This window comes from Molossus molossus, unplaced genomic scaffold (genome assembly GCF_014108415.1).
Source record: "Molossus molossus isolate mMolMol1 unplaced genomic scaffold, mMolMol1.p scaffold_m16_p_10, whole genome shotgun sequence".
Taxonomy (NCBI): Eukaryota; Metazoa; Chordata; class Mammalia; order Chiroptera; family Molossidae; genus Molossus; species Molossus molossus.
Window position 1 is genome coordinate 21,120,791 of NW_023425345.1, and position 26,164 is coordinate 21,146,954.

The 26,164-nt window shown below is 46.0% G+C and overlaps 1 protein-coding gene across 1 annotated transcript; it reads right to left on the bottom strand.

The window, feature by feature from the left end:
- Window positions 1-10,556: 10,556 nt before the first annotated feature.
- Window positions 10,557-16,328, bottom strand: MLF2 (myeloid leukemia factor 2). The gene is made up of 9 exons (XM_036253054.1): window positions 16,142-16,328; window positions 15,530-15,607; window positions 15,152-15,278; window positions 14,861-14,896; window positions 13,733-13,786; window positions 13,200-13,328; window positions 12,869-13,028; window positions 11,360-11,572; window positions 10,557-11,109 (listed from the first exon to the last, which is right to left on the bottom strand). Exons 2-8 carry the CDS (start codon window positions 15,577-15,579, stop codon window positions 11,385-11,387), a joined length of 744 nt encoding a protein of 247 aa, XP_036108947.1. The 5' UTR covers window positions 15,580-15,607; window positions 16,142-16,328; the 3' UTR covers window positions 10,557-11,109; window positions 11,360-11,384.
- Window positions 16,329-26,164: the final 9,836 nt, after the last annotated feature.

Sequence of the window (26,164 nt, forward strand, 5' to 3'; positions counted from 1 at the left end):
GCAAATGCCTGGTTTGCAGGCTTCGTCACTGGTAGGGGACATGCAGAAGGCAGCCAGTTAATGTTATACTCTCACATTGATGTTTCTAAGAATCAATTAAAATATATTTTTAAAAAAAGATTCCTAGCTTAAAAAAAAAGAAAAAGGCAAGCATCATTGGAAGCCACATCAAGAGTTTCCTACCACAGCAGTGTTTCTGTGGGCCATCAGAATAATAGGGGAGCTTTTGAAAATGCATATTCCTGGGCCCCACTTGCCCCAGTTCCTATTAAATTAGAATCTCCAGGATGTAGAGTGCAAATGTTCCTTCATTTCCTGCATCGACTCCACTCTGAACTGTGAAGTCCTGTTTATATAAGCAGACTTGCCTAGATTAGTGTTGAAAAAGCTTCTACTGCAGGGCCTTGGAGGACAGGTAAGGAGGCCCAGGGTCACCATCTGGGAGAGAAGGATGAGCAAAGGCAAAACTAGTACAGGACAAGAGAGGACTAGAGGACCTGTCCTGTCCTTTGAAGTTCTTATGTATATGGTTATATAACTGTGTGATAAGTGCTAAGAAGTATGGGGTCACATGAAAGCATTTAACTGGCATCTACGTCTTGCCTGGATTCAGGAAACTCCATGAGGTGTGACCTTTCAACTGAAACTGGAAGCCCAAATTGCAGTAACTGAATACAAGGGAGGGAAGATGAGCGTTTGGAACGGGAGAAATAGTGGGGATGAAGGGCTGGAGGCAATAAAGGTTTTATTCTGTGACCTACTGCCTTTCCTCTAATATGAAATGCATAATTTGGAAGTTGGGGCAGGGACTACAATCCAGTACTTGAACTTATTAATGTGTCCATTTAATCAATTCTTGACTGGTAATCTGAAATAATATAAACCATAATGTTACACTTTTGGGCATTGTGATTGTGGGTAATTTTTGTCTTTTTGCCTATCTTCTAATCTTTCTATGCTAATTGCTAATAATAAAAGCTAGTATTTGTAAATACTATGATCAAGCACTATTCTAAGTGCTTCATAGATATAACCATTTCATTTACACAAGACCCTTCTCATATTGATACAATGATTATTTGCTGCTAAAGATAACTAAAGAGGTGCAAAGATGTCATGCAGTTTGCCCAGGACCACACATTGTAAGTGGAGAAGGCACACCTCCCCGTTGCCCATGCTCCTGGACAGAATGCATGGAGCAGCTACCTGAGAGCTCAGAGAAGTAAATGCCAGCAGGGAGAGAGAAACCAGAGTTCAGAGTTCCACTAAACCAGTGGTGAGTTTACCATTTTCCTTTCCCTAGTATCACCCAGAATGGGCTTAAAGGCAGCCAAAACCAGAAATGTACATCAGGTGTGAGCTGAAAGAGCTCTGGGAGCCCGCTTGCAGACCTGAGGAGCAGGAAGGAACTCCTTCTTCCTCTCTCTCTAAAGTCAATAAAGGGGGAAAAAAGTTCTTTAATCAACTATATGCTGCCTTCAAAAACCCCATTTTTAAGTATGATACAGATAGGTTAAAAGTAAAAGGATGGGTGGCCCTGTCTGAGTAGCTCGGTTAGAGTGTTGTCCTGATAAGCCAATGTTGCAGGTTCCATCTCTGCTCAGGGAACATACAAGAAGCAACCAGTGAGTGCTCTCAGTAAGAATAAAAATCAATTTAAAAGAAGATGTCACATGCTGGGTTGGTTGTGGCCCAATTGGTTGAACATTGTCCCTTGCACCAGGGGGTCATCAGTTTGGGGGGGGGGGGGATTCCCAGTTAGGGCACATGCCTGGATTGCAGGCTCAATCCCCAGTAGGGGGCATATAGGAGGCAGCTGATCAACATTTCTCTCTCATTGATATTTCAATTTCTCCCTTCCTCTCTCTGAAATCAATAAAAACATTTTTTTAAAAACGATGTCACAGCAAAAAGTAAAGATGGGGAAAGATATACCATGTAAACACTATAATCAGAAGAAAGCTGAATTGGATATAGTAATATCAGACAAATTAACTTCAGAGCAAAGAAAGTTACCAGGGGTAAAGAACATTACGTAATGATAAAAAGTTCAATTTTCTGCCCTGGTCAGCTAACTCAGTTGGTTAGAGTGTTGTCCCAATACACCAAGGTTGCAGGTTTGATTCCTGGACAGGCGCATGCAAGAACTGGCCAATGAATGCATAAATATGTGGAACAATAAATCGGTGTTTTTCTCTCTCTCAAAATCAATCAAGACATTTTTTTTTAAAACTTCAGTTTTTGCCCAGCCAATGTGGCCCAGTGGATTGAGCATTGTCCCATGGGCTGAGGGGTCCTGGTTCAATTCCTGGTCAGGGCACATTCCTAGTAGTGGGTGTGCAGGAGGCAGCTGATCGATGTTTCTCTTGCACATCAATTTATCTCTCCCTTCCACTCTCTAAAAAAATCAATAAAAACATTTTTTTTAAAATTTCACTATATTAAAAGTTCATTTTTCACCTTGGTCAGTTTTGCTCAGTGGTCAGAGTGTTGGCCCTCAGAGCAAAGGGTTGAGTGTTCAAGTCCTGGTCAAGAGCATGTACCTGGGTTGCAGGTTCAATTCCCAACCCCAGTCAGGGTCCTGCAGGAAGCAACCAATCAGTGTGTCTCTCTCATATCAATGTTGTTGTTTTTTAATCCTCACCCAAGGATATTTTTCCATTTTATCTTCAGAGTGGGAGGGAGAGAGAGAGAGAGAAACATTGATGTGAAAGAGATACACTGATGTGAGATTGATGGGTTGCCTCCTGCACGACCCCAACCAGAGCTGGAGATTGAACCACAACCGAGGTACATGCCCTTGACAGGAATCAAACCCATGACCTTTTGGTCCATGAGCTGATGCTCTAACCACTTAGCAACTGGCCAGAGCCAAAATAATTTTTTTTTTAAGTAAGGGAATATGTCCGGCCAGTGTGGCTCAGTGGTTGAGTGTTGACCCATGCACCAAAAGGTCACCAGTTTGATTCCCGGTTGGGACACATGCCCAGGTTGTGGGCCTGATCCCCAGTGGGGAGCATGCAGGAGGCAGCCAATTGATGTTTCTATATCTCTCTCCCTCTCACTTCCCCCCCTCTCTAAAATCAATAAAGGAAAAAAAAAAATTTTTTTTTTAAGTAAGGGAATAAAACAAACATAAATTCAACGATTTGGATGAAATGGACCAATTCCCCAAAAGCCACAAGCTACCAAAACTGATCCAAGAAGAAAGATATAAATATAAAATGCACAACTATAAACTATTTAGAAGATAACATAGGACGAAATCTTAGTTTTCTGGAGTTAACAAAGTGTTCTTAGATATGACACCCAAAATATGATTCATAAAAGAAAAATGTGGGCCCTGGCTGGTTTGGCTCAGCGGTTAGAGCATTGGCCTGCAGTCCAGAGAGACCCGGGCTCGGTTCCTGCTAAGGGCATGTACCTCAGTTACAGTTTGTCCCCGGCCCTGGTTGGGTCGTGCAGGAGGCAGCCACTTGATGTATCCCTTTCTCGTCAAGGTTTCTCTCTCTCTCTCTTCCTCTCTTTCCCTCCCACTCTATCTGAACAAAAAATGGAAAAATGTCCTTGGGTGAGGATTAAAAAAAAAAAAAAATGTGGTAAGTTGAACTTCATCAAAATTCAAAACTTGCTTTGGAAAAGAAAGAAAACATAAAAAAGAAAGAAAGAAAAGAAAACATGAAGAGAAAGAAAAGACAAACTACAGAATGGGAAAAAATGTGTAAATCCCTGTCTAAAATAAAACTAACCAGAATATATAAAGAGCTCTCAAAACTCAACATCAAGGCAAAAAACAGCCCTGGCCGGTTTGGCTCAGTGGTTGGAGCACTGGCCTGTGGTCCAGAGAGATCCAGGTTTGGTTCCCACTAAGGGCATGTACCTCAGTTGCAGTTTGTCCCCACCCCTGGTTGGGTCGTGCAGGTGGCAGCCACTCATTGTGTCCTTTTCACGTCGATATTTCTCTCTCTCTCTCCTTCCCACTCTGTCTGAACAAAAAAATGGAAAAATGTCCTCAGGTGAGGATAAAAAAATATTTTTTTTTTTCAAAAATGGCTGAAAGACTTCAACACTTTATCAGCAAAGCTGTAATGATGGCAAATAAGCACATGAAAAGATGCTCAATACATTAGTCATCAGGGAAATACAAATTAAAATCATGATGAGATATTCATTAGAATAAAGAGAATACCTACACACCCAATAGAATGGGTAAAATGAAGTGATAATACCAACTGCTTGCAAGGATATGAAGCAACAAACTCTCTTGCATTGCTGGTGGGAATGCAAAATGATGCAGCCACTCTGGAAAACAGTTTGGCATTTTTTAATAAAGTAAAATATACATACCATGTGCCCTAGCAATCCCACTCCATTTCATTCTAAAGGAATTAAAACATGGTCACACAAAAACATGTACAGGAATGTTTATAGTAGGTCTGTTCATAATTGCCAAAATCTGGAAACAACTGGAATGGTTTTTGACAAGTGAATGGATAAAACAGACAATAACCAGTAAAATACCATTCAGTAATGAAAAGGATTGAACTATTTTTAAGGGCTTTCTAGTATTCCCATTTTTCTTTTTTTAAATACATTTTAATTGATTTTTTAGAGGGAGAGGGAGAGAGAGAAGCATTAATGTGAGAGAGAAACATCAATTGGCTGCCTCCTGCAGGCCCCCTACTGGGGATTGAGCCCACAACCCAGGCATGTGCCCTGACTGGGAATCGGACACTGGACCTCTCAATCCATGGGACAATACTCAATCCACTGGGCCACACCGGCTGGGCAGATTGAACTATAATACATGCAACAACATGAGTGAATCTCAAAGGCTAAATACAGTTGAGTGAAAGAGACACTCCCAAAAAGTTACATACTATATGACTTCATTATATGACATTCTGGAAAGGCAAAACTCTCAATGGAGAACAAATCAGTGAGTGGTTGCCAAGGGTTAGGACTGGAGGAAGGGTGTGGCTGCAAAGGAGCAGCAGGAAAGGGTTTGGGGGTGATGGAACTGTTTTGATCCTGATTGTGGTGGTGCTTATGCAAATCTATTATGTGTTAAAACTCAGAAATTGTACACACAGTAACTTTACTGTTTGTTAAAACAAATACAATATATTATTTTAATCCTCACCCAAGGATATTTTTTTTATTTATCTTCAAATAGAGTGGGAGGGAGGGAGAGAGAGAAACATCAGGGTGAGAGAGGACACATTGATTGGTTGCTTCCCACATGACCCCCACTAGGACCAGGGGTGAACTGCAACCGAGGTATGTGCCCTTGACCGGGATCAAACCCGTGACTCTCCAGTCCATGGGCTGAACCAAACTGGCCAGGGCCAAATACAATATTTTTTTAAATCCTCACCTGAGGATATATTTTCCATTGATTTTTAGAAAGAGTTGAGCGGAGAGAGGGAGGGACAGAGGGACAGAGAGAAACATCAATGTGAGAAAGACACATCGATTGGCTGGGGAATCAAACCTGCAACCCAGTTATGTGCCCTTGACCGGGAATCAAACCCACGACCCTTTGGTGCCTGGACTGACACTCTAACCACTGAGCCACACCAGCCAGGGCAAAACAAATACAAGATTTTTTTTTAAAGAGAGAGTTGGCACTTTATTATAGAAGGATGATGATTTACCATAAATTAAAATTGCTTTAATATACCTAAAATCGCTTTAATATACCTAAGAGCACATGCTCAGCAAACATGGCAACTGCTTCTACCTAGGTGGGTAGACAACCATGTGTGCTGCTCCGTGGAACCTGCTGGTGCCCGCTGGGCGTGGGAGCCAGCATGCCTGGTGCTCTTTGTTGGGGAGAACACTGTGACATAACCACGAAACCAGTTCCACATGAAATCTAAGTCACATATTTTAACCTCTGAAGTATCACTTCTAACAGAACTGCAAAGTGATGCTTCTCCCTTATTGGAGCTTGTCCTTGGTCTCGGTTTTCTACCTTCTCTGGTGCTTTTCTCTGAGAGGTTTCTCAGGGCTATGATTTCTCCCTCAGTGGCTCTGAGCTCTGTAGGAAGCTCCTTCCTCACACGACTTAAATTCAGTTGCCATGAGAGATGCTGAAGGGATGTCTGTCCTGAGCCATGGGAGGCTGGAGCTCTCTTCAATGGTGCCACCAAACACTGGCTTGGACTGGACTGGACCTGTGTGGGGACACTCAGGATTTGGAGGGCACTCAGAGTTTTTGTTGAATTGAGGCCACGCAGGACGGTGGTCATCTTGCTCCTTCCCAGAGCTCTGGGGAGAAATAGCAGCCTAAATACAAGATTTTAAAAAATAAAACAGATAGTCCGGCCGGTGTGGCTCAGTGGTTGAGTGTCGACCCATGTGCCAAGAGGTCGCTGGTTTGATTCCTGGTCAGGACACATGCCCAGGTTGTGGGCCTGATCCCCAGTGGGGGCATGCAGGAGGCAGTCAATCGATGTTCTCTCCCATTGATGTTTCTCTCTCTCTCTCCCTCACTTCCTCTCTCTCTAAAATCAATAAATGGAAATAAAAATAAAACAGATGTACTGGACTACTGGCAATCCATCACTTTAAACACTATGTTATTGGGTAAAATTTAATATAAAATTAAAATTTAGTTAAATCAGAGGAACTTTTCAGTTAAAGGACCTCTACTGTGAATCAGTCTGTACACATATTAGTATCATTTCTATCTGGATTTTGAGTGTTGGCTCTTGCAGGGCTATTAGGTAGCTGTATGATGTTCAACAAGTTACCTCTGTGTCTTCCGCAGTAAAATAGGAGTCAGGATTTGGATATCTGTAATTGTTGCTAAGCTGCCTTGGAATCCTCTCCAACCTCAAGATTCTGCTTTAGTAGGTCTGGGTTGGTGACTGATCTGCTGCCACATTTGGGAACATCCAGAGGTGATCTCTAATGTCTCTTTCAACTCTAACATTATATATACTCAGTTTGCTTAAATCAAGGGCTATCTGTATGGCGAATCAATTTCTGTCCTTCCCTGCCACATCCTCTATGTATTGGGAATCCCCCCAACCCAGATCCCACCAATAGTTTTCTAAAAACCTAGCTTTGCTTACTTTCGTCAAACCATTTTCCACCTCTGTGTTGACCTTTCCCAAGGTATTTCTGCTCCCTCTTTTAGAGATTCAGTCCCACCTTTATAGCCCTTTCCCATGTCCCCTTCTCTCCCATCCTCCAGCTTCATGTATCCAGATGTCCTAGCATCAGACCCCACAGACACCTGGTTGACATCCTGGCTGGAGAACACTGACATCTTGGGGATAACTGTTTAGAACCTGTAAGTTCTCCAGTTGGCAAATGAATGACTAGATGAAGAGGATAGATGGATGCTGGCCCAGCACCTTATTCCTCACCAAAAGATAAGGTCTTCAGGAAAGATGAAAAGAATTATAAAGAGCAGAGAAAGGGCAAGGAACTCTGATTGCTAATGCAGTTCATCTCATCTCAGGGATAGTCCAGAGAGGGGAGGGGCCTGAGCCCAGAGAGAGAAGCACTACCTGCTTCTCCTTGTCCCCAGAGATACCATGTGAGGTAGACATTGAGGCTGGGAAGGCTCAGAGCTATCAGCACTCTGCACAGGGGCTCAGGTTCACCTTCTCCAGCAGCTCTGTCAGCCTTCTGCATCCCAACCCCTTCAGGTGCTCTTCCTCTAGCCATGACAGCTCTGTACCTGCCACAGATTCTCCCCAGGGACGGAAGATAGTTGGAAGGCTCCATAGGGGAACCAGCTATACAAAGTATTTTCTCCCAGTACCCCCAGTCTTGGTTATTTCTCTTACCTCTCAGCACCCCCTATGCCCAACTGTCCCTATCTTCATCGCTCTTCCTCTAGTGCAGCTTCACCTGGCTCCCACCTCTCCTATCTTAAGCCCTCCGTGATGACTAAGGGAGAGAGAGGTAAAGGCTACTTTCGTCTTATTCTTAGCCCAACTGGAATGGCCTGAGAGGAGGAGTCCTTGACTCTTGTTGTTCCTTCAGCCCCATTCCCAGGACTGGGAGCTTAAGGGCAGGGTAGGTATATGGAGTTAAATGGACTGGAATATGTGGGCTAGACCAGACTACTGGGTTCTTACTGTGGCTCAGCCCTTGGTTCTCTGGGTAACCTGTTTATATAACTTGGGCACTGGGTAGAGGAAGGGGGCATTGGGTAAAAGGTGTTACTAGAACCTGAAGCCCTTTGTTACCACAGGAGGGAGAAAAGATCCAAAATTGCAAGTAGGGCTGGGTCAGAATGGCCCAAAACATTTGTTTCTACTTATTGGTCTGTGAACTGAGGGATGAAAAAGGTAAAAGATGATGGTAGCTGGGAGAACAGAGGGCTGGAGGCTGATTTAAGGCCAGTAAGATGATTTCCAGGTTGTGTCTGGAAGTATTTTAGGAGTCCTGTGGATAAAATCAAGTATGAGGACCACAGAGAGCACTGAAGGAGCAAGACTGAGAGTAATTGGGCAGAAATCAGTCTTTTACATCCCATGCACTGTCAAATTCTTTCTGCATACTAACTTAATTTTCACAATTCTGACCTATGAATCGCTATCACCATTGCCACCAGTGCCTAGAAAGGGCCACTTTACAAAGCAGGAAACTGATATTGACAGGTTAAGAATCTTCTCCAGCCCTGGCCGGTTTGGCTCAGCGGTTGGAGCGTCGGCCTGCAGTACAGAGACCCGGGTTCGGTTCCCGCTAAGGGCACGTACCTCGGTTGCAGTTTGTCCCCGGCCCTGGTTGGTCGTGAGGGTGGCAGCCACTCGATGTGTCCCTTCACATCGATGTTTCTCTCTCTCTCTCTTCCTCTCTCTCCCTCCCGCTCTATCTGAACAAAAAATGGAAAAATGTCCTCGGGTGAGGATAAAAAAAAAGAATCTTCTCCAGAGTCATAGCTAAGTAGTGGAGCCAGGTCTTGGGCAGGCCAGTCTGTATTCATAATTCCACTCTATATAATTCATAGTCTCCCACCAATTATCAGCCTTTTCCAACCTATAATTTTCTGGGGTGGAGAAAATAACCCAAGTGAATCTGGCCATGTCCTCTGTACACCTGTTGGACGGAGAGCTGAAGCGGTGGCTAATGTGAGACTGGGCCCAGTTGGAAAGATGACCAGAAATAAGATGTCAGTGTTCCTCCCGAGAGTTCCTTTCCTGTCTCTGCTTCCTGAACCTTACCCCACAATGGCAGACTGGTCAGGAAGTGCCAGGGGATTGGTTCTTGAGCACCTCACTCGGTGGCTGCTGCTATCAACATATTTCCCACAACTCATCACTGCTGAGAACTATAGTCACAGGCCCTCGGAATAAGTGCTGGGTTGGAGGGTGGTCCTCATCCAAGAGCAGGGAGCAGGGGTGAAAATTAACGCATCTGTCTGAAAGCCAGAATCCAAATGGGAGAGCTTGTGAAACCCTGAAGTGACTCACCTAGATGGAAATAAAGGGCAACCCTTGCCCTGCCCCAGCCCCCACTCAGAACTACACCCATGTGTGGGCACTGGAACTGAAATCCAGATTGGGAGGTTGAGCACTACTGTAGCCTAGGATTATGTAGCTAGAAGGAACCTACATAGCTGAGGTCCTGGGAAGTGAATGACCTGCCCAAGTCCACATAGCTAGGTTGGTGGCAGAGCTGAGCCGAGCTGAAGACCCAGCCTCTGGGCTCCTTCTGTAACTTCAATGCTTTTTCATGTGCTGCCTCCTCAGGAGACTGATGGCTACTCCCACTGCACAGATTACACTTGAAGCTGAGGGCTTTGAACACTTTTGAGTTCCCTCCATAACTCAGTACCCAGGTGGAGATGGATTTTTTGCCTTTGATTTACCAACGGAAAAGAACTAAAGGTTTTGGTAAGTTGTTTTTTTTGTTGTTTTTTTTTAATACAGAAAACCATCATCAGACTCACATAAGCATTTGTCATCATTAATAAGTTCCCAAGAAGAATAGAGTGACCCATTTGACTGAGCCAGGACAAGCAAGAATGAAAGTCTTGAGAAATTTGAGCACTTCATGCCCTTCCAGTACCGCTCAGGTTCCAGGTTAGTTTTCCCCTCTGGTCTCCTTCCCTGGGCTCAAATTCTCAACAACTGGCAGTGGAGGGTTTGAAGAATGTTCGGTGGAGTGTTGCTGACCCGAGTTCCTCCCCCTTGAAGGCCTGCATTGGGTTATTTGGGCTCCTTCCTGCTCTGTACCCCAGTTCACAGGAGAGACTATGCCCAAGGGAAAAGGGGCAGCAAATTCCACAGAAACCTATGAGATATGCCCTACATTTCCCAACAAATGAAGTTACAGCAAAAGCAAGGGAGAGAGCCAGTAAGCTGCTTACATTTCATCCTCCTAGACTAGCCCAGCCGAGTTCCATTGCTGCTTCTCATCTGCCAGGGCTCTGACAGTCCCAATATCATTACCCTTGAGGCACTGGGCTTGAACTTGAGTTATGAAGGCAACACATGAAGACAGAAGGAAGGTAAGAAGATAAGGAGGTGAGGAGACAGGAGGGTTGAAATTAAACAGGGAAAAGATAAAAAGTAAAGCCAGAATGCCACTTGATTTTTTTCCCCCATTCTCCTTTATTCCATAAACACCTAGTTACAAGTTGCACAAACCAAAAAATAAAGGCAGTTAAGAACATAGGGAAGATTTCTGTGATGTGTAGGGGGTGGGAAGGAGAAAGGGTCAGGAACCAGTCCTCTCTCTCCACACACAGCCCCAGATGAGGGCTATGGCCCCTGCAGCAGGGGATCTGAGGGGAGGTGGACTAAACCAAGGGAGGTGAGGAATGGAGGAGGCCCCCAAACCCAGAGCTCCTCCCCAAAGTCTTCAATGTGTGGCAGGGGTAGAATGGGGAAGGTGAGGAGATTCAAAGATGGAGCAGCAAAATGAAAAATCAAGTTAGTGGACACAGGAGATGTGGAGTCATTGTGGTCAGGGGATTAAAGAAGGAAAAAGTAGGTAAAGGGGGCAGTGAAAGGTTCTCCCTGAGACCCCCAGGGAGAGGTGGGGGCCAGCTTGCCTGTTAATTTAATATTAAAGTGGGAGTGGGAGTTGGAGAGGAAAAAGTTATTTTGGGGGATGATTTCTCAGCCTCTCAGCCTGTACCTAGAGGGGGAAGAGAGATGAGCACAAGTCAAAAGGAAGATAAATTATAAAAGCCAGGAGTTGGGGTTTAATCCCTATTCCAGTGACAGCATTCTTCTCCTTTTCGGTACTAACTAAAACTTCTATCAAAGGCAGTATTTGCCAGACACCTAGACTGTTTCTGCCTAACGGAAGAGTAATGTACACAGGTATACTCCCCAACCCCCCTCCTGTGCTTAACATCTTACAGTTCCTCCCCTCAAATACTTACAAGAGAGGCTGAGGGCCCAGAGCCCTCACCAGTCGTAGCGGCGGGACTGTCGGGATGGGGAGTCCTCAGGTCCCTGTATGGCCAGGCGGGGAGGCCCCTCGGTCCTTCGGCCCCCACCCCCTGAAGCCTCATGCCTTCGAAATTCCAGAGGGCGCTGCTGCCGGAATCGGGAGGTCTCCCTCCGCCACTCATCATCAAATGCTGCAGCCTCACCTGAAGAGGACACAGAGACCTGACATGACACCACCTACAAACAGCCTGGCTTCTGAAGGAAGACGCAAGAGTGAGCCACAGACTTCTAAGACTGAAAAACTGCCGCTGTGAAGGCTGAACGTAGGGGTGTGGGGGAGGACAACTGTATTAAGCAACTTTTTTGTACGTGTTAATCCTCACCTGAGGATATTTTTCTACTGATTTTTCAGATAGAGTGGGAGAGAGGGAGGGAGGGAGAGAGAGGGAGAGGGAGGGAGAGAGAGGGAGAGGGAGAGGGAGAGAGAGAGAGGGAGAGGGAGAGAGAGAGAGAAACATCCATGTGAGAGAGACACATCCATTGGTTACTTCCTGCACAACCCCAACAGCTAAGCCAAACCGGCCAGGGCAGCCATTTTTGGTTCAAATGTCATTCCTGGAAGCCACTAGCAGGCGTAAGGCATGACCACTGGAGAAAGAAATCAGGAATGGGATCGTTATTTAGTTAAGGAGCATGAATACACAATGAGTATTTAATAAATATTTGTTGATTGCCCTGGCCGGTGTTGCTCAGGGGTTAGAGCATCAGCCCATGCAGAAGGGTCGTGGGTTCCATTCCCAGTAAAGGGCAGTACCTGGGTAATAGGTTCGATCCCAGTCGGGGCATGGTCAGGGCGCATTCAGGAGGCAACCAACCAATGTCTTTCTCACTCTCTCTTTTCCACTCCCTCTTTCCCTTCCACTCTCTCTAAAAATCAATAGGGAAAAAATAAATATTTGTTGATTTAAAAAAAGAGGAAAAGCCCTGGCCGGTTTGGCTTAGCGGTTAGAGTGTCGGCCCGCAGTCCAGAGAGACCTGGGTTTGGTTCCTGCTAAGGGCACGTACCTCGGTTGCAATTTGTCCCCGGCCCTGGTTGGGGTGGTGTGGGTGGCAACCGGTAGATGTGTCTCTCTCATGTTGATGTTTCTCATTCTCTCATTCTCTCTCTCTCTCTCGGTCTGAAGGTGAATGCAAAAATGTCCTCGGGTAAGGATAAAAAAAAAAATTTAAAAAAGAGGAAAAAAACAGATCTAGGTGGAGAGGGTAGATTACTATCAACACCTCATTTAGGTGACAAAGTTTGCCCCTCCCTGGTGACCAGACTCAGCCCCAAAGCAGACAAGGCTCCAAGTGAGGTAAGAATATGGGGTTCACCATATTTTGCCCGAAAACATTATAGAGGTAGGGAGAAAAGGCTGGTATCTCCTAGTTCACAGGAACTGGACCAGGGGCTACTGGATGAGATGCTGAAAGGGTGATGAGCAGTAAGAAAGGCTCACTTTCATCCAGGTTGATGTAGTCCTGCCGCTCCTCCTGGTCCCCTGTGCGGTGGTTTCGGGAGCGCTGGAGGATGTGAGCCCGGTCTCGGATGTGATGCCCAATGGACATCTGTTCTAGTCCACTGTCTGAGTCCCGTACAGTCCTCCGAGTCTCCCGGATCTGGGATGGGGCAGAACGCGGCACACTCAGCTGCCACTTCCAAAGTCCAGGCCACACCAACCCGGGATAGACAAACCACCCACATCTCAATCGTGAAAAAAGAAGGCAGGGTTTCTGTGGCTGCTGTTCAAATCCTGCCTTCTCTGAGAGAGGAGAAGCTCTCCAACTCACCCCGCCCGGTGCCGAGCGCATCTCTGACGTCTCCTGGTAAACCTTGGGGGCACCATCACCCGTATTGGAGTAGGAGATGACTGTGGAGGATGAAAAGGTCTGGCAGTTGCCTCCAGCAGTCATGTGCTCCTGAGAAGAAAAGGGTACAGTGGAACTGAAGGGGAGGGGCTCTCTTCTGGACACAGGATCCCACCCTTCAGCTGCCTCTTCTTACTCATATCTTCCTCACAAAATGTGAAAACTGAGAAAATGTCAGGATTTGTCATTACCCCCAAACTCCTCTGAGTCCAACAATAAACTTGAAGGACCATAAATAAGAGACTGAGCCTTCGCTGCATATTTCATAAGAGTGCTGCTGCTGCTTTGCACTCAGGCGCCGGAGCAGACACTGGACCCAGTACTCTCGGCTTCAGTTTCTTTACCCTGCTTGACCCCTTCTCTAGCATCTTCTCCACTCCTGCCTCTGAGGACTCAAGGTGGTATCAGCCATCAGGAAGAACAGGGCTGGGGAAGGGACAGGGCAAGAGTCTCACCATATTTCCGATCATGTCATTCATCATCCCAAACATGTCCATGAAGCCGCCCGACTGCAGCAGAGAGATGGAAAGTAGAATCAGTGTTTAGAGATGATCCATTAGCTACATTGCTACACCATCCCTTTCTCTTCTGCTCTCACATCTAGCAACTGCTCTGTCATTCTTTGTGAACACGTCCCTCTTCCTGTATACTGCCACCCTCCTCCTCAGTCTCTCAGGCTGCTCTGATCCAATTTTCCTTTTCCTGACTACCCTATTTCCTATCTTTTAGGAAGCATGCCAAAGTTAATGGACTCTAACCTGTAAAGGGATTGGGCAGGCATGTGCACAAAAAATCTAAAACCATGTCTAATTGGTCCTTCAACTGTACCTCCCTCCTGAAAAGAACAAACTTTGCTAGACAGTTACATTTTCCCAATGAGTATGGCTCCTAAAAGGACAGGAGTTAATATTAGCATCTTTACCTCACAGAACCCATAGAACACAGCAGGCCCAGAGCTTTGTGAACACTAAAAAAAAATTCTAAGACCCTGGCTGGTTTGGTTCAGCGGTTAGAGCATCGGCCCACATATCAAAGAGTTGTGGGTTCAATTCTGGTCAAGGGCATGTACCTCGGTTGCAGTTCATCCCCGGCCCTGGTCGGGGTCGTGTGGAAGGCAATCAATCGATGTGTCTCTCTCATGTCGATGTTTCTCTTTCTCTCTCTCCCTCTCCCTCCCTCCCACTCTGTCTGAGATAAATGGAAAAATATTCTTGGGTGAGGATTGAAAAACAAAGCAAAAAAATTCTAGGGTTGCCTGGCTGGTGTGGCTCAGTGGTTGAGCGTCAACCCATACACCAAGAGGTCACTGGTTCAATTCCTGGTCAGGGCACATGCCCAGGTTGTGGGCCCAATCCCCAGTGGGGGGCATGTGGGAGGCAGCCAATTGATGTTCTCTCTCTCATTAATGTTTCTCTTTCTCCTCCTTCCTTCCTCTCTCTAAAATCAATGAAGAAGAAAAAACAATTAAAAAAAAAAGATTCTAGGGTTACCCATAAGGCTATTCTAGAGAGATACATTTGGAAGTAGCATCTAAGTGTATAGAGTATATCTGAGATGGAAGGAGACAGAAGATGAGAACTCACCATTCCCAGCATCCCAAAGGGGGAGACAGTCCCAGCCTACAGGAACACAAAAGGAACAGAAATTAGAGACCACATCCTATCTCACTGAAATCCCAAACCAAGCCCATACCCTCAGCTTTTTTTCCATCTTTCTTTCAAAAGGGGATCATTAAGCACTTTTCCAGAACCCTCCCCCCACCCCTAGATGCTCCCACTTCGCTAAATTGGCTATAGTGCAAGAAAATCAAGCGCATTACTAACTACCCTCCCACCACCTTTCTTTGGGTCTCAGGTACACGGCAGCATCATTACCTGCATCCTGCGGCTGGCAGGCCTAGTCCCTGGCACATTGCCATCTGTAATGCTGAGGAAGGGGCTATATCCAAAGCCACCCGACAACATTCGGTTCATATGCTGACGGTGAATAGCAAAGGGATCCCTGTGGAGTGAGTATACAGTATGGATGGCAGAACGACCAAGAAGTCAACCGCCCCTCCCCCCCAAAGAAAACAGTCCTAGAGAACAGTGGCACAGATGCCTATTTCTCCTCTAAGTTGGAGCTGGAGCTCAGTAGCCAGCCAATTCCAATCAGTGCCCACAATGGGAACCCAGATGTCTGTCAGAACTACTCAGAGACCTGAAGTGGAGTGGGATGAGTACTCTAGAGCATGAGGGGGAGGGAATACTCACATCAGGAACAAGGGATCCTCAGGCTCCACGTCCCTCATGAAGCGGAACATCCTGATTTTAGCTCCAGGGGGCTCCACACTGTAAAGATGTGATATTTGGAGGCATCCAGGCTTTGCACACCAGCTCAGTGTAGGGACTCTCAGAGCACTGGCCCTTCCAAATATTGTAGCTGACCTCCCCGCCCCAAACGCCAGTGAGACCCTTCTCCAGGTGTTCAACACCACCCTCTAGGGAGAGAAGAGCTCTTCAGACCTCTCTAGCAAGGAGGGCCATGGAAAATTTTGTAAGCCTCTCAGTTTTCTGCCTCCCCCACTCATAGCCATCCTCTCCCCAAAGCCCTGGCCAGAAGCGTACCTCCCTCCCCTGACGCTACTGTTCCGGATGCGAGTCCCAAGTTCTGGCCCTACGCCCCATGACCCCAACCACCCCGCTCCCTCCTTACAACCAGCCCTGCTAGGCCCCCCCTGGCGGGCCTCGTTGTCCGCACCGCAACTGTCGGAGGTTCCCCTGGCCCCGACCTTTTCGCCGGGCAAGCAGGAGAGGCGGGCTGACTCTCCCTTCCCCGCATCCCAGGCTCGCAGACCCTGCAGCCCTGCTCCGATCCAGCCTCACCGGTCCCCGATTCGGGTTCAGCGGCCCATCCGGCTGGTCTCGCCTCTCGGTGCGCTGCAGGATCAGGGCTTGCGACCCCGGAGGCAGGATTGGTCCGGGCTTGAGCTCCTCGGCCTCCCGCGCCGCCGCCTCCCCACAGATGCCACCTCCGTACCTCCCTCGGCCCACGGAACCCGAACCCAGGCCAGGCCCGGGCGGAAGTGACGTCACGAAGGACCGCCCACCCCGAGGCCGGACCCACGGAGCTCCGCCCGCTGGCGGGCGTGGAGAGGAGGCTGGGGCTGGTTCCCGGGGTAGCGGGGCGCCGAGGGCAGGCTGCGGGGTCCTCTGGGGACAAAGGGTGGGGATGGGCTGATTGGTAACCTGGATTTGGGTCTGCTGACAGGAAGAGGCTCCCTGTAAAGGTTTGAGGGGGAGAAGAGGAATCCATTACTCGCGAGGGACGGGGCTGGGGCGGGGCGGGGCGGCACGTTCGGTCGGAGGTAGGCAGAGGGAAGGGGCAGAGGCTCCCGGTGGACAACAGGATGGGGGGCACCCCTGGAGCAGGTGAAGGCTTCAGCCCCAGAGGGAGGAAGGGCGGCAATTCTGCAGGGGAAGCGCTAGGGGCCAGTCCCTCCAGGAGGAGGCGCTCTCCAGGCAGGGGCGTGGCCCTCGGAGTGACGTCGAGGAGGAGGTGACGGTTCTGCCCAGATCTAGCTAGTTCTGGCTGAGAACTCGGGCAGGATTCTTCCAGGTGGGGGAGGAGTCCGGCCGCCAGATGGCGCTCTTCGGCCAGGCTGGAACTACCTCCCCCAGGGAACTGGTGTTGGCGAGGCTCCTAAAACCCTCACACTGCTTTGAGGGTCGGACTGGGGAAAGGCTCTAGTTCTGAAATTAGTGCCAACCTTCCCTTTCTTTTTCCTAACTCCTATGTTCTCAAGAGCTTCCAGTCGTGCCCTGATCTTTCTTGCCTCTTAGTCAGTTAGGTCAAAGGTCTAAAGTTTGGGAGATGAAGAAAAAGGGTGAAGAGCTTCATTAACCAGAATTACCCGGAGATGAAGCTAGAAACAGACTCTAGAGACCTGACTCCGAGGCCAAAGACTGATACTTTGACATAGTAAGTGTCTTGGATAAAATCTGGCCCAACTGGAGAGAAAGGCCCATCCCCCTGGGTGTCAGGGGATTTGCACTGTCTAGGATGGACTTTAAACCAGGTTTATCCAAATTCTAGCTCTCCCTGGTTCTTTACTCTGGCTGCCAGCCATGAGTGCTGTGTGGAGCCCGACAATCAGAAAGACTTGTTCCCAATACTTCCCTGGGAGAGAAGGCGAAGGGGTGGTCCCTGGTGACTCAGGAAAAGGTACTGGGGGCAAGAGCCTCTCAGGTTTCTTTGGACTTGATCATCATTAAAGAGGACAGAACAATAGTACAGAGACAGATAATTTAGAAGCAGGCAGACTGGCAAAGACAAAGAATAAAATAAAATTTGTTTTCATTAATACTTCTGGGGAAAAGACTGAGCAAAATCCTTTACATTTATTTTCCAGATGCTGTATCTCTGGACATCCCACCATGCAAGTGCCCCTTTTCCTCTTGCCCCAAACAAAACAGTTTGACATGTGATCAAGTTATCCCAGTGAGAGTTCTGTGGTCCTGACTTTAACTACCAACTGTGGTCCCTCACTTTCCAGCTTCTGCCTTCTGATTCCATCATAGCTAACCTTCAAGACTGAATGGGAGATAGAACTTAGCTTTTAGACTCCTCTTTTTCCTTTTCCAGTACCTGGTACTCTACCTACTGCCTTTAGGTGCCTAGAGCTCTTTCTCGTCTTTCTTCCAAAAATTAAGAATCTGATATCAGCCCGGCTGGTGTGGCTCAGTAGTTGAGCATCGACCCACATTCCAAGAGGTCGCAGGTTCGATTTCTGGTCAGGTCACATGCCCAGGTTGTGGGCCTAATCCCCAGTGGGGGGCATGCAGGAGGCTGCCAGTCGATGTTCTCTTTCACTGATGTCCCTCTCTCTCTCAAAATCAATAAGGAAAAAATATTTTTAAAAAAGAATCTGGCCCTGGCCGGTTTGGCTCAGCGGTTAGAGCGTTGGCCTGCGGTCCGGAGAGACCCGGGTTCGGTTCCCGCTAAGGGCACGTACCTTGGTTGCAGTTTGTCCCCAGCCCTGGTTGGGTCGTGTGGGTGGCAACCACTCGATGTGTTGCTCTCACGTCGATGTTTCTCTCTCTCCCCCTCTCATTCTATCTGAACAAAATATTGAAAAATGTCCTCGGGTGAGGATAAAAAATAAAAATAAAAAAGAGTCTGATATCAGTCATTTTTACCTCTGCATGATTTTAAATGTATGCACTACAAATATATTACCACTCATAGAGGAGTATAGTTAACAGTTGAACAAGCAGGGTTTAGGGGCGCTGACCATCTGCAGCAGAAAATCTGCATATAACTTGCCTCTGTGCATAGTTGGATTCTTAACCTGGAGCAGATCCAAAGTAGTGTTTATAAGTTACAGTTTAGTTTCTAACTATGAGACAAAGCTCCAAACCTAGGCTTTGTCTCAGGTTAAAAGAAATCCTTGAATAAATGGGGATGAAGGAGGAGATGCAAGAGCTCATTTTCAGAGTCTCTAGAGACATACCATTTAGGCAGCCATCTACTCCAAGAATTGAAGGAATGTAATTTTAAAAGTAACCTTCCTGTGCCCCACAACCAGAGTTTGTCTGTCTTCCTTCTCCATCGCCATCACTTCCCTTTCCTCCCACTGTCCTCCCTCCTTTTCTTCCTCCCTTCCTTTCTCTTCCCTCCCTGTCCAGTGAACTCCGATGAACAGAAATTCCTCCGTCACTGGAGTGCCTTGTAGACTGTAAGATGTAGGAAGGAGAGTGGATGCATTTGCTGATGGATGGATGCAATGCCCGGGGTAAGGCTTAACACAAGGAGGATAAAGACTGTTGAGAAGGAAGAGAAATAAAGTAGTTCCCACATTCACTTCTCTATATAATAAAGTCAGGAAGTCTTTGAGAGGGTAGAGCTTGGCCAGAAAGGGGCCTTTTTAGATTCAAGGTTATGCACCTGGAGCAATCCCAGGGCAATTGTATGTTGGAACAGAGTGAGGATGGGGAATGATGTAGGAGTTAGGGGAGACTGGATTTCCTGCTTGAGCCAAAGTGAATGGGTGTGACAGAGTGTATGTGTGTATGTATATGTGTATTTGCATTGGGGGAGGAAGATAAACGCTGAAAATTAGTACTAAGGTGCCCCAAGTAGAGGGAGTTGTACAGCAGACACCAGATCAGAGTGAGATTGAAAAGTGTGACTCGGAAGCATTTTTTTAAAATCAGCTTTCAATTTGTTTTTATATCCACATCCATTCTACACATATTTATTGAATGCCTACTATGTGTCAGGTACTGTTCCTGGCTCTTAGATATAGTAGTAATATAGAGAAAAATAAAGCAAGGTAGGCCCAGCCAATGTAGCTCAGAAGTTGAGCACCGACCCAGGCACCAAGAGGACGCTGGTTCGATTCCCAGTTAGGGCACATGCCCAGGATGTGGGCCTGATCCCCAGTGGGGGGCATGCAGGAGGCAGCCAATCGATGTTCTCTCATTGATGTTTCTATCTCTCCCTCTTTCTTCCTCTCTCTCTAAAATAAATAATTTTTTTATTTTTATTTTTATTTTTTATAAAGCAAGGTAGAAGGGGGATAGAGGAACAGGCAAATGGCTGGGAGGTGGTGGTTGCTTTTTAGAGGGACTAAGGAGGCATCACATAGAAGGTGACATTTAAGCATAGACCTAAACAAGATGAATAGCTGGGGTGAGAGCTTTCTGGGCAGAATAGCAAGTGCAAAGGCCTGGAGGCAGAAGTATGCTTACTGTGTTCAACAAAGAAGCCAAAGTGCCTAGACTGGTATGAAATAGGGAAGAATAGTAGTAAGAGACAAGATCACAGAGAAAGAAAGAAGCCTGATCATGTCTGTAAGATCTACTAAAGGATCATTGTGGCTATTGTATGGAGGACAGACTGTTGGGGAACAACAGCAGCAACAGAAAGACCTATTCACATGCTGTTGCCATAATCCAGATGAGACATGATGGCTTTGAGCAGGTTAGAAGAAACGGAGGTAATGTGAAGTGGTCACATTCTAGATATAGTCTGAAGATAGAGCTAACAATTTGCTGATGGATGAATGTAGTATAAAGGAGAGGAATCAAGGACTCCAAGGTTTTTTGATCTGGGCAACTGAAAGAAATAAATGATCATTCTGCTTGCTGCACTGTACTGAGTATACAGACACTAGTTTGAGAATAGTATATTAAAATTGTGTCTGGTTGGAAGATCTTGACCATGTGGCTATGCAGGATAACTGACCTGGACAGTCTCACCTTTATTTTTTTATTTACTTATTTTTTTTTTTTTTATCTTTATTGATTTTAGAGAGAGAGGAAGGGAGAAGTAGAGAGAGATGGAAACATTGATGAGAGAGAACATGGATTGGCCGCCACCTGCATGCCCCTCACTGGGCCCATTGGGCCCACAACCGGCCTATGCCCTGACTGGGAATCGAACCGGTAACCTCTTGATGCATGGGTCAATGCTCAACCACTGAGCCACACCAGCCAGGCGACAGTCTCACCTTTAAAAGCTAGCCATATAGAGCAGGAGGAGATGTGGACAACAGGAATAAGTGAATTCCATACCTAGTTTGACCATAAGATATTAGCTGTTAGATCATCAGGGGTAGATATGCTAACGTCAACCGTTGGTATTAGCATTGGTATTAGAGTTTTAAGTCTTAAGAACTTCCTGTTGGCCCTGGTCTGTGTGTCTAAGTGGATTGACCGTTGTCCCATGGACTGAGAGGTCCTGGTTTGAGTCCTGGTCAGGGCACATGCCCAGGTTTCAGGCTCGATCCCCAGTAGGGGACATGCAGGAGGCATCTGATTGGTGTATCTCTCTCACATCAATGTTTCTTTGTCTCTCAAACCCCCCCTCTCTTAAAAATCAATAAAAACATACTAAATTAAAAAAAAAAAAGGTTTCCTACTGTTCTTTGATCATTTCAAGAAGACATCCTGAAGGAGGCAGTACATCTTGTGATTAACATGGGCATTAAGGATTGATTTTTGTCACCTGTTTGGTAGTTCATATCCAAAAATATTTATTGAGCTCCTACTATGTGCCAGGCATAGTGCTAGGTGCTGGGAATGAAAAGACAAGTAAGACATGATCTCTGCCCAAGAGGCTGGCCAACATGTAATCAATTACAATCTGGTGGTCAAATCTGCAATAGAAAGATATATATACTTTTTTTTAAATTAAATTTATTGAGGGTGGCACTGGTTAATAAAATTATATAGGCTTCAAATATACAACTATACAATACATCACAATCTGTATATTGCATTATTTGTTCACCACCCAAAGTAAAATCTTTCATCAACATAGTTTGACTCCCTTTACCCTTTGAAAAATGTATATAAAAAGGGAAAAAGTGGTTCAAAAGAGGAAGTGAGTGATTTTAGGAGGGGAGAAGGAGCCAGGAGAGTATTCCAGGCAGAGGATGCAATCAATGCAAAGGCACAGAGGTATACCCCATTTAGGAAGAACTATGAGGATTTTTTTTTTTAAAGGTGGGGGGCTGAATAGGAAGGAGCGTGTCAGTGGGGTAACAAAGGAGAAACATCTGTAACAAAAATAAAATAAAAATTAAAAAGGTGGGGGGGCTGAAGCAAAACATTTGAGGGAACAATGGTGAGAGATCAGGTTAAAAGGACCAGACCCTGAAGGGCCCTATTTGCTCCTGGACTTGATCTGCTAGGCCTGGGGGAAGCTATCAAAGGGTTTTATATAGAGAAATTACAACAGCCTGTATTTTAGGTAGAAAGACAGTTTATGCATTTCAGGAAACATTTTTTAGCTTCTACAATATGCCAGGTAGGAAAGTAGGTGCTGAAAATACAAAAATTCTTTAAATTAATTGAAAATCCTAATTAAGATTAAAGCCAGCAAGTGATGTTGACCCTTGGAGCAGAGACAGGACTGAAATTGGAGAGATGAGGTACTCAAAGAATATTTAATTTTTTTTTTATCCTCACCCGAGGACATTTTTCGTTCAGAGAGAGTGGGAGGGAGAGAGAGAGAGAGAGGAAGAGAGAGAGAAACATCGACGTAAAAGAGTCACATTGAGTGGTTGCTACCCACAAGACTCCAACTGGGGCCAGGGACAAACTGCAACTGAGGTGCCTTTAGCGGGAACCGAACCCAGGTCTCTCTGGACGGCAGGTCGACGCTCTAACCGCTGAGCCAAACTGGCCAGGGCGGAATCTTTACTTTTTTAAAAAAACACACGGTCCAGAGAGACCCGGGTTTGGTTCCTACTAAGGGGACATACCTCAGTTGCAGTTTGTCCTCGGCCCCAGTTGGGGTCTTGTGGGTGGCAAGCACTCGATGTGTCCCTTTCACGTAGATGTTTCTCTCTCTTCCTCTCTCCCACTCTATCTGAACAAAATATCGAAAAATGTCCTCAGGTGAGGATAAAAAAATATGTTTTTTTCCCTGGCCAGTTTGTCTCAGCGGTTAGAGCGTCGGCCTGTGGCCCAGAGAGGCCTGAGGTTCGGTTCCCGCTAAGGGTGCGTACCTCCGTTGCATTTTGTCCCTGGTCCTGGGTGGTCGTGCAGGTGGCAGCCACTCGATGTGTCCCTTTCACGTCGATGTTTCTCTCTCTCTTCCTCTCCCCCACTCCATCTGAACAAAATATCGAAAAATGTCCTTGGGTGAGGATAAAAAAATATGTGTTTTTATTGACTTTTTAGAGAGAGGAATGGAAAGACAGAAACAATGATGTGAGAGAGAAACACCCACTGGGGATCGAGCTTGCAACCCAGGCATGGGCCCTGACCAGGAATTGAACCAGGACCTCTCAGTCCATGGGACAATGCTCAATCCACTGAGCCACACCAGCCGGGCCTCAAGGAATCTATAAAGTGAAATGTGAAGGATCTAGGCAGGGAAAGAAAAGGTGGAATCTTGGATGACCACTTTGCCTAAAGGAATGAGTAGAGGACAGTACATTTAACTGAAAGAGAAAATGAGGAAATTTCCATTGGAATGTGGGGTCTGAGGAGCTGTACAGGATCCAGGGAGAGATGAACAGAAGGGAATTGGGAGTCATGACTCTGGCGAGAAGCCAGTGCTAGAGATACAGGTTTACAGGTCATCAGCTTTTGAGGTATGTGTTGGCAGAAGGACTTAAAACTATGGAAGTAATAATAATAAATAAAATAATTTAAAAAAAACAAAAACAAAACAATGGAAGTACACAATGGAGTCACTTAGAGAGGCTGAGAATACTGAGAATAGGACCCCTGAGACTGGAGTCATCTGGAAGGGTTCAGTCAACACTGGCATTGCCTTCTAGTTATCAAATCTTCCTTCAGTCTTTTACATTCTAGGAAAAATAAGTTTCTAGCTATCACTCCTGGTCCCATTTTCCCTATCCTTTTCTTTCCTACTGTTTTCTCTGTGTTAGCCAGTTTGTTTAATCTGTGAAAATGTGGAAACCCTGAACAAACATGCACCTATGGTAAAGCATATGACAGAAGTGGCCCAGATTACTTTCAACACAGCATGCAGAGTTGCTCTTGACTTTCTACGTACAGAACACTGTGGATGGAGAATAGAAAGGAGGTGGAGAAAGAAAAGACAGCTTAGGGCCAAGGACTAAAGTGGTGCTGTCCAATAAGGTAGCCGCTAGCCACACATGGCTATTTAAATTTAATTAAAGTTAACATTAAAAATGCAGTTCCTCGGTGGCATTAGCCACATTTCAAGTGTTCAATAACCACATGTGGATAGTGGCAACTGTATTGAAAATTGCAGATATAGGACATTTCCATTACCACAGAAAATTTTATTAGAGCCAGAAGCATTTATGTTATCTTTCTTCTGGACTTTTCTGAAGGCTTGTGAAGGCTTTTTGAAGAGAAATTGAAAGGAGGACAGTGGAAGGTTAGGCAATAGCCAACTATTCTAGGGGTAAAAGTGAAGATTACCAAGAAGGCATGGAGAACAAGAAAAGCCAATCAAACCATCTGGAGGCAAAACCAATTCTTTTTGCTGGGGAGAAAGTTCATGGGGAAGTATGAAAGACACAAAAATTTTGGTTGTGATGCTGAAACCGTAAAAGACAGACAGTGATCACCAGGACATCAGTAGTTAATGAGCCGATCCCAAGTTAGAGCAAGGCAAGCTGATATCCTGGTGGTATGTTGTAAGTTTTCCCCGCCTACTCAAATAAAGAAGGTTGAAAGGGCTGAGATTGAGTCCAAAATAGTGTGTCAGGGCTAGGAAATCAATTTATAGAGCTCTTCTTTGGTGCCTAGCATTATATCTTTGGTATTAGGTATTATGTACAGGAGGAGACAATCATAACAGTGGAGGAACCAAAAAAGGCTGGAATTGGGAATGATGGATAAGGATTTGTAAAAATAAGGAGATCAGGGAGGCATTCCTTAAGAATACCCATGGAGATAGGACAGGGTGCTCTCTGGTGTGACTGGTGGGAAGAGCACTGGATACATGCCCATTTTCATGCTGTACTTGGAGCTCTCCCCATCTATTCCTTGAGGGCAAGGACCATGCCTTTTGCATTTAGCTTTGAATCTCCAATACACAGCACCATGCCTAATATCTAGTATGAGCTCAATAAGTTTGTTGAAGTGTAAAAGTTCACGCTTTATAAGGCAAAAAGAAAACTTGAATTTTAGTTTAACTCTACTTAAATTTGACCATAATATAATGATGGACACACTTGACCGGTAGTGTTCATAATGAATGTGCCTTAGTGTTATGAAGATGATTTAAGTAACACTCCTGGGGGCAACATACTCAAACAGGATCAAAGTTAAGCTGGTTTAGGTTTCTCTCTAGGAGTCCATCTCTTCTCAACTCTCTACTAACTTGAGTTTTTTAAAGGTTAAAAAAAAAAAAGGAAAAATGAGGAATAGAAAATAAGGTTATTGGAAGTGAGGATTAAAAAGTGCAGTGAGGAGCCCTGGCCAGTTTGGCTCAGCAGTTGAGTGTCAGCCTGCGGACCAGAGAGTCCTGGGTTCGGTTCCCGCTAGGGACACGTACCACAGAAAAATAAATAAAATAAAAAGTGCAGTGAAGAGGCCCAACTCTCAGGTTTCTGTTCTTCAATGCCTTGAAGGATAAAGAGACCTTCCTTAGCACTTAACCTATCAGATAAATAGGCAAATTAAAAAACAACAGCAACAACAAACAGGAAGCTGAAGAGGGGGAAGAATTCACTTATGAATGATATAGAAATAGTTAGAATTGAACACCTTACAAACAGTACTGGGATAAATTTCTAGATGTCAGGTGGGAAGTCACAGTATCCAGAGGGTTCATGCCTCCCTTGTTCTCACCTGGCCTCTTTTTTCCCACCTCCAGAAAATGTGTAAGAAGCACAGGTTTCCCCATTCAACCAGTGGAAGAAATTCTCAATTGGACTATGGAGTAATAGAACTGTAGGGATAGGCAAGCCTCCACAAGGCCTCAGAAATAGTTCTGTGGAAAGGATCAAACATGCTGGCATCATTTAACACTATTTGGCCCAGGAGGCCCAAAGTCTAACCTCAAGGACTATGGGGGTTGGCTTTCAGCAACCCACCCAATCCATATTCATCCTGTCTCACTTCCAGCTTCTTTCTTATTAAGCCAAGGTTTCAGGAGACCAGTCTGTTGTCCAACCAGACAGGGAAGGCTAAGAGATGCTTTTCTCGTGCAGAAAGGGATTTAGATCCAGGCCTCCAGCTTCCTAAGTCTTTTTCCTGTGATCCCTGCGGACCCTAGTGTCCAAACTCTTAGATTCTCGAGGCACTCCCTTGGGCCTTGGTGCAGGACTCCCATTCTCTGCCGTTCCATCTCCCTGGAATTTTCCACTGCAGCTGCCTCCGCTTCCAGACACCCCTCCCTGGGCAAAATTCCCGGCTGCCTCCGCCTCCCCTTCTTTAATCACACCTCAT

Excerpts from the sequence above, each read along its gene's own strand:
- MLF2 (XM_036253054.1), bottom strand. The coding sequence starts at position 15,579 with ATGTTCCGCTTCATGAGGGACGTGGAGCCTGAGGATCCCTTGTTCCTG. Across the intron at positions 13,787-14,860 it reads CCTTTGGGATGCTGGGAATG|TCGGGCGGCTTCATGGACAT; the intron begins GTGAGTTCTCAT and ends TCTCTGCTGCAG. Across the intron at positions 13,329-13,732 it reads ATGACATGATCGGAAATATG|GAGCACATGACTGCTGGAGG; the intron begins GTGAGACTCTTG and ends TTTTCTTCTCAG.